Raw genomic sequence first — 8,975 nt, 5'->3', positions numbered from 1 at the left:
CAGTCTTACATTAAGGACCATAATATATATTGAGACAGAAGTTATAGTTGAAGTTCATTTCTTAAGAACTTAGAGATATATACTATAGATCAGTCTTACATTAAGGACCATAATATATATTGAGGCAGAAGTTAAGTATTAGTTTTCTTCTGTGTTTGATTTTATTGAATAATTTAGAACTTAGAAAAGAAAGAAGACTGTAACTGTTAAAATTACTAAAACGTATTGTATACCAAGAAATGTTGCTTTAAATATTTTATTTCAATTTCAGAACCTCATGTGTTGCTGTTTCGAAGACCTATTTCTGGCTCTGTGTCTTGATGACAAGTTTATTTTCCTGTTAAAAGAAATATCAGTTGATTTTAGAGGGTGTTAGAAAACATGCAGTAGTTATGTTATTGATGCATATGGAGTGACAGTGAACTCTTACAAGTGTGAATCAATATATATTAGGCCTTGGAACATACATTAATGTTTGTTAACAGCAAAAGTACTACCTTTACAGTGGTATTGCACTGTTTAAAGATTTTCATAAAATCACGATCAGCTAGGAAATGCTGAATAGGTACATCAAGGAAATGAAAAGGAAACATTTTCTTATATAGACTGATTCATGGAAAGCTGCATCTCTTTGTTTATCGTCATCTAAACCAGATGATTGTGATAAAGTTTTAAGAACTACTTTCAAGCTTCAGTGTATATTGTCCTCAGATGTAAGGAAAATCAATTATGTCTTGAAAAAAAGTGACAGTGTTTGTGGTTTATCAAATTATCAGATGATAACTTAGGTATATAGAAATATTTTGAGACAGTTGAAGAGTGTGGTTTATGTTGTCACAAACAATTCTGTTATTCTTGGCATATCTGTCTTAATAACATTTTGTTATTGAAGTTTATATAATTGTAAATTGTCTAAGACATAAGTAGCAAGTGCCTTTACTGATGTACTAGCTTTAAAACATTTTATAATTTGATACTGTTTTTGGAGAAATATCTAAAAAGTCCACTAATTCTTTCAGAAAATGACTACAGTAGCATTTAGACTGCTATATAACAATTAGTAGATTTTGTTTCATTACAAACGGACTCACTTCTGGACTTCTTTTAAATAGTCAATTACTGCAAAATTTAATACATAAATTAGTAACTGAAATAGGACCATCACACTTAAATGAAACATATTTTAAGAAAATCATTTGAAGCAGCAATTGGGATGTACATAAATGTGTGATAGTAATGATTTCAATTAGCCTATGCATTTATGATTACTTAAGAGTTAAGTTTGTGGTCAAACTAAAAGTTCTTCACAAAAATAAGGTAAATTGGATTGAACAATGAATAGTAATACTACATGCTTAGTGCAGAAGAGTATGGGTATAACTGCTCTAAATACATCAATAAATTCAATATGTTGAGTGCTAAGTACATCAGAAAAAATAAGTGGCAGCTTTACATGTAAATATAGTGTTATGAAATGTCACTTTTAGAAATGGTTTTTTTGTTTAATCAAATATTCACATAATCAAATATTTTAAAGTATTTTTCATGCGAGAATTTACAAACGTGTATTTGATAACACCTTAAGAGCCAGTAGCCCCCCCCCCCGATCTTAACCAGTCATAAGCCAAAAACTTTAACTTGAAAAATGAATTCTTTATGAAACATGTTTTAGGATACAGGGGGATCTTCAGATTGACCCATAAGGGCCACATGTGGTTCATAGGTAGACCACCACTGCTTTAGATGCTCAAGATGCACTGTGATAAGCTAGCTTTCAAGGAATGAGTGCAGTTTCTTAATGCTAACATTCTGGTTGATAAACTGAGAAAAGATATGTTGTAAATTCCTTTGCTACATTGTGATTCTAGAGATACACTATCAAACCAAAGTATATCTAAAATGTTGAATTTTCAACAATCAAATTTTAATAAAAGGATAAGTTTTTCCAAGAATACCACATTATTTTAAGCTTTTAATAGCAAGCATTAAATTAATTATAAATGACAGGTTTGTCATAGTTAAATATAATATACTTATTCTGAAGAGGAGTTGAAGTAATGGTAAAATATTAATGTTTTTTATGAGCAGAGCTGGCCAAGTTGAACTGGATTTTAAGAAAACTTGACTTTGTCTGGAAAGGTTTAAAACAAGAATTACTGATAAGGTTCATATCCCATCAGTTAATATATATATATATGAACCGGATTGATTGTGGGTTCATGACTGTTGATTAGGGTACCTGATAAACATACGAGTCACACAAAAAATGTAAGCTGAAATACCATCAATATTACAGCAATGTGTTTTGCATAGAATGTGAGTGATTTTACCCACAACATTTAGTCAGGTCTTTATACTGAATATTTTAACAGGAAAAAAACAAAAGTACTCAATATGATGTAATATGTGTAACTCTCATGGTATAAAAACAGTTCAGTCATCTCAGTTGTTAATATATATATTTAAACATTTTCCAGCATTGACAAACTTTACAGTGAGAATTTCCAAAATATTTCTGAAGATATCTTTTACCTTTAATACTTCAGAAATATTTTGGAAATTCTCACTGTTTTGATTGAACTCTAGAAGTTAAGATATGTGCTAAGTTTAATTTATTTCATCATTTTCTTATGTTGAACATAATTCAGTTTTTAAAATTTAGGGCATACTTTTTATTAGGTGTTGCACCATCTGAAAACTACCTACCACTCTGTAAAGATAAGGAGATCTCAGCACTGACATATCCAGTTTTGCAGATATTCCTATCTTCACTCGCTTTTTGCTGATAATAAATTTGTTCTTTTCTTGTATGTTATTCTGACATTCGATTTATTTTTTGTACGTGCATATAAAGTGTTCCCAATATTTTAACAAAGTAAAAAAGACAGTGTGTGTGTGTGTGATAAATACCAACTACTTATTAACCATTGCAGGTAGGAAAATTTATGTTTTCAATTTAAATAATGAAAAACATAAAGTTATCTTTGTAACTGTGAATACCATAATGGAAAAGTAAGTACAGAGGGTTGAGTATGTTATATTAAAATGACATTGAAAATGAAATCTAAATTCTGTGTTATAACCACAGCTGATGTAAAGGCGTGGTGAAACAGAATGTATCAGAACTAAATTTTGACACTGTTTAGCACTTTGTGGGTAGTGTGATGCTACCAAATATTGATAGCTTTTAAGAAGGGTGTGTAAGCCCTTTGTGATGTAAAATATTCATACACTGAGGTCATAAAGATGTGTTTAGATCAGGGATTTAAAATCTTAAAGATGGGAATTAATGACATTAGAAAACAATCTTTACATGGATGAATATGGGGTACCAAGACCATCTAGAAACAGTTGAGCAGAAAGTCATACCTCAGCCATAGTAAATAAATTGTTATGTCTTTTAACAGGTGAGAATCCATTAACACAATGGTCATGTCAAAAGCTGTACGCATACCTTAGGCAACAGTACTCAGCATAATAAAGAAGGATCTCCATATGGAAAAGTGACACAAGTTATGTATGCAAGCTGCTTCCATAGCATATCCTTTAAACCATTGCAAACCTTAAGTATCTGGAGATTGAAAGGGGTATTAATTTTATTCTGCTGAATCGAGTTGCCAGGAACAACATCTATGGATTTCTGTTAGAATATTGAAACAGGCACTGGGAATCTACTTTCTCGTATACCACAATGACTATAGAAATTGTGCAAGGAGGAGTGGTGTGATGAGCCTTTTACATACACTGTTGTAGATAGAGCATGACTGTACATGGTGACATAGACTGTAATGATGTGGTAAGGCTCCAAAATAATTTTAGTGCAACATATGCAAGTAATATATTGATCATTGACAAATGTATAAAGCAATTGATAAATGTGCAAAGACTGTAGGGGTGCCAAAATACCAGTTTAAGGGAACAATGCCATACATGTCAAAGTACTGAGACTGTGCCCCCCAGTGGCTCAGCAGTAAGTCTGCAGACTCACATTGCTAAAATCCAGGTTTTGACCATTGTATAAACAAACAAACGGAGACTGCTGAATATCATTTACTTAAAATCAAAATTTAAACTGTGGCATTTAGATACACTTCATAGAAGCTATAATAGGTCCCTGTGAGTGAGGTTAAGAAACGTTCATCAGTGTTTAAAGGCCCAGTCAAAAAATGTCTAGATTGCTTTATTAAATGTTTCACGTAAGTTGCTGTGTGTAATTAATGGATTCGGGAACAGGCAGTGCAACACCTCTTGCTAAATCTAGATGATTTAACATTTCTACATATAATTATATAACTCCCACTAGGTTTTGCCCATATTTTTCTGTGATGCTGACTGTAGTGAATTGATTGACTCACTAGCAGGGGGATGCGATATTGTGATAGTTCAGCTTTTGGAAAAATATTTTACTGTGAAATATTGTATTGAGCTGTTGTTGGTCTGAGCCTGTGTTAATATATATACCATGTGGACGGACAGAACGAATATTAAACTTGCTGAAGGAATTTTAGCTGAAAAGTCTTAGTTTGGCTAAATATTGCTAGTAACAATATATACTTATTTGTTTGTTGAATTTCACACAAGCTACTAGAGAGCTCTCTGCACTAGTTGTCCATAATTTAAAAGGTCTGACATAGCGAGGTGATTAGGGCGCTCGACTCTCAATTAGCGGTCGCGGGTTCGAATCCTTGTCACACCAAACATGCTCGCTCTTTTAGCCGTGGGGGCATTATAATGTGACGGTAAAATCCCACTATTCGTTGGTAAAAGAGTAGCCTAAGAGTTGGTGGTGCTGCCTTCTTTCTAGTCTTACACTGCTAAATTAGGGACGGCTAGCGTAGATAGCTTTGCGCGAAATAAACAAAACAAATAAACCATCCATATTCGATGACGAGGAACCCACTTTGAGACAGTCAGTGTAAATTACTTGTACCTGATGATGACAAAACCTTGTCGAAACGTTGTACATTTGCTGTTATGTTAAACTTATATTAAAGTTTTTCTTCATTACCCATTCAAGCCGTCTCCAGCCATTATTAGGATAATAATATTTTTTTCTTAATTTCTCAACTTAACAGCCACCCAGCTCTTAACTAAACAAATTAATATTTATTTATCAATGCTCGATGATATGTAGAATACTGCAATAGTAATGAAAAAGAAAAAAAGAAAGCGCAAAACTATATATATATAAATTATTGGCACGTGAAGTTTCGTTTTCAGTCATAAAAATTATTTCCATATTAATTACAATAATCTGTGAACTTTTAACACATAAAGTTTTATTATTTTTTTTTCGTTTAATTAGCTTTTATATGTTGATACTTATGACATTTTTTTTATTATCCTTATTGAAAAACACAGTGCTTTCTCAGATATAGTTTTTGTGGTTCATATTTCTCATAATGTTTTACCAGAACTTGTAATATGCTCAATAGTAAGTAACCGGGAATTTCATATGAAATTGTAATGTACGTATCAAATTATGTAAGGTTGTAGTAAAAATTTCATCGGTAGAATACTGTCTCCATTTTTTATTACGAATATTTATAGTGTTTTAGATAAATTTACTATAAATATAACTGATGAAAAGGCAAGAGACTACGCCAAAAATATAATACCAATAGTAATAGTGAGGATACCAGCTGATAATACAATGCATTTATTTCAGACCAACAATTTATCATTTACATTTTAATGGTTTATGTAGGTTTTACTGTTAATTTTCTTGTTTGTGATTTCATTTATGAAATTATATCGGTTTTGTTACTGTTAGTTTGTTATAGAGAATTAGCTTTGTTAATTTACAAGTTACATTTTAATTCTTAACAACTAGTAAAGACAGACTCTGAGAAAGTAGACTAGAAGTAGAGATTAGAACTTAGAATTAGAAGGGAAATTAAAGTTTATAATATTAAGACGAAAATACGATATCGAATTCAAAGGAGCTAAATTGATTATTAAATTTCAGTGCATCATGATCAATGTACAGAGGGTTTAGTTTTTATTTTATTGATTTATAACATGATGATTAGGTGTCAAAGATACAAAGGTTGTTTAGTTGAGGATGAGAGTGAAATTTGTGTTTTTATGTAATCTTGATTAAGGACTAGCAAATTGGATTGTAGGATGGTTGAATGAGAGAAGGTAAAAGGTTGTTATTACTAGTTAAGCCAAACTGCACCTTTTTTACTAGTGTGTGTGTGTAGTGCCTTAGTGCTTTTGGCCTTGCTTTTTTGTATTTACATTAATGATATTAATAGGGGAATAATTAGTGAATTAGTAAAGCTTGCAGAACATATTAAACTTTTGGGTATTTCTAGCACACTGAGAATGTTGAGGTACCACACTGTGTTTCTACAGAATGATTTAGATCAGTTGGTTAGCTGGACAAATATTTGGAAATGGCCTGTAATAATAATAAGTGTAAGATATGCATCTGGATTATGATAATTTGGATTACTCATTGTAAAATAGATGGGAATATACCCAGTAGCATGACAGAAGAAAATTTTGGTATAGTGATGGATAAGTAACTCAAGCTGTCAAGGCAATGCTCTGTTACTAATATAATTTGAGGTTGCTTTTATAGACATATTGAATGAAAGTCAAAAAGAGGTAATTATGTCATTATACAAATCCTTAGTTAGGCCTCACTTGGAAATCAGCACTGTACAAGAGTTTGAAAGGGAAATTGACAATTTCCTGAGAAATAAAGGGTGGGATTATGATTTTCTTGAGGATGGGTGTTCAGGGAAAGCTTTGAAAATTTAAGTTGTCCCTTGTAGTCCATACATTATCATATCATTTTAGAAAAATTTGGACAAATAATAAGTAAGGATATATTGAAAAATGATAATTTCCATAAGAATACACTTCCCTAGGGCTTACAAGTTACAGATCCTCTCGTCCTCCCATGTTGAAATGGTCATTTAGTTACTAAAAATGACAGAAATTTTATGGGAGTATTATTTTGAAAGTGACTATAGTGGATTATTATGCTGTTTTTGATAATTAAAAAGTTACTAATGGGCTATTATGATTTCATTGGTAATTAGAAAGTGACTATAATGGATTATGATGCTTTTGTGGTTAATTAGAAAGTGACTAATGGATCATTATGCTTTTTTGGTATTTATAAAGTGACTGAAATATATTATAATGCTGTTTAGTTCATTCCTTTTGTTTGTGTTGGAGTGGGCAACATGTCAGTAATATATTTTTTAAATTTGAATCCCAATTTATTTAACTTCAGTCCAGTTTTTTATTCTTGTTCTGAATTTATCTATTTTAAAAATAAATTCAATCTCTGTTACGTTCTGTGCATGTTGAATTATTTGTTAACCTTGACTTATGGGTCTGGTATATTTATTTTTCTTGAGTTCATTTATAAGAAACTTTGTATGTTGGCAACTGTAGTACTTTTTTTTGTGCATATTTTTTGTTGAATTAGAGCCACATAAACCCTGGAATTCATAATTAGCATTCAATGGGCATGCAGCTTGTGTAAATGCTAGGTATGCATTATAGTAAGGCTACAAACACAGGTATCATTGCATTGTTTGTGAAATTGTTTTCCTATTACATAATTGCAAAAAATAAAAACTATAGGATCAGTATTAGGCATATGTCTTAGATTTGTAATTTTATGCTTTATATTTGATTGGATTAAATATGTTTTGGGCATATAAGCTGAAATCTGCAGTTTATTCTCTTAGGTATATAAAACTGTTGTGATCAATTTGGAAAAGATCTTCTGCAATGGCAGAAGAACCATCATGTCTGACTAATATTCGGCGTGTGAATGGTGTTACTGTACATAAAATATGCTCTGGGCAGGTAATTCTTAATTTGGCAACTGCTGTGAAAGAGCTTGTTGAAAATAGTGTGGATGCAGGGTCTACCAATATTGGTAAGTGTGTTCAAGCTTTGTTTTATAGTAACTTAATTTTATACAAGGAATGTAAGAATGGTAAAAAAAAACAAGAGGCTAATTGATCGATTAAGGTTAATCATCAACACCCAAAATTGCACCATAAAGTTTATGAATTTAACCAATAAAGCCAGCCTTAAATACTAGATTTTTTGTTATTAGTTGACATCACTTTCTTAAACAAGTCAGTCTGTATATAACTTGTACAAAGGTAGGAGTAGGGTAACAGAAAAGTAATACTCTAACTTATTGACTGTTTATGCAACTACCAAAACTCCCATTAAAATTAATAGAAGTGAAAGCACATCTGGAAAATGTATATGAGTTGAAAGTTGGCCATTTGTTTTCTGCTTGTTTTTCTTTTGCAATGAATGTACTGATTGCAGAGCGAATCTCGCTTTCAGATTGTAGATCCAATGCAGAGAAGTATTTCATTTTAAACTTCTCAAGCATGTGATTACGACCCTTTTTTTTATCACATTTCCATCATCATATATTTACTTCTCATCATCTATATAACAATGAATATACTTTTTCCATAAGTATCTTTACAATTTCAACTTCACTTAAAACCTGCCAGTACCACAATTTTATTATTCTTTTGTATTATGTACTTATACCATTAATCTTCAGAGAACCCAATGTAATAATGAAAAAAAATATATAAATAATATATATATAAATACTAGCCAAAGTATCTAGCTCCTAATGTTTAGTTATCTTTACTATTTGATGGTGATGCTTAAGGCAAATGTTATTTAACAAATTGTTACGTCTCCGTTCATTAGTTAATTTTCCGTAAAAATTCTTTCTGAAGAAACTTTACCAATAGAAGTCCTTTCTTAAATAAAACTGTTTTATCCTTTCTGAATATAACTTTGCAATACATTTAATTTCAACAGTCGCGCTATAACAAATGCTATAATTTTCAATGAACGTCTCACGTGCTCGACTCAACAATACTCAGTTCAATTACATATATTGTGGGCCTCACTTTGTGACCGTCTTATACATACAAGACTACACTATATCTAGAAAGATCCTG

The 8,975-nt window shown here is 31.3% G+C and overlaps 1 protein-coding gene and 1 long non-coding RNA gene across 2 annotated transcripts in view; both read left to right on the top strand.

Moving 5' to 3' along the window:
• The first annotated feature begins 248 nt into the window (after positions 1 to 248).
• Positions 249 to 2,810, top strand: LOC111087746. The gene is made up of 2 exons (XR_002612399.1): positions 249 to 713; positions 2,680 to 2,810. It is a non-coding gene; the product is annotated as an uncharacterized LOC111087746 (long non-coding RNA).
• A 2,693-nt stretch (positions 2,811 to 5,503) lies between these two features.
• Positions 5,504 to 8,975, top strand: part of LOC106467341 (mismatch repair endonuclease PMS2-like) — a 71,669-nt gene continuing 68,197 nt past the window's right edge. Inside the window, exons 1-2 of the mRNA XM_022395500.1 lie at positions 5,504 to 5,703; positions 7,716 to 7,909. Coding sequence (XP_022251208.1) covers positions 7,759 to 7,909 — 151 coding nt within the window. The 5' untranslated portion in view covers positions 5,504 to 5,703; positions 7,716 to 7,758. The remainder of the gene's footprint in view (positions 5,704 to 7,715; positions 7,910 to 8,975) is intronic.

Source organism: Limulus polyphemus, unplaced genomic scaffold (assembly GCF_000517525.1).
Source record: "Limulus polyphemus unplaced genomic scaffold, Limulus_polyphemus-2.1.2 Scaffold2576, whole genome shotgun sequence".
In the NCBI taxonomy this organism is placed as follows: Eukaryota; Metazoa; Arthropoda; class Merostomata; order Xiphosura; family Limulidae; genus Limulus; species Limulus polyphemus.
This window is presented reverse-complemented; position numbering and strand designations above follow the sequence as displayed.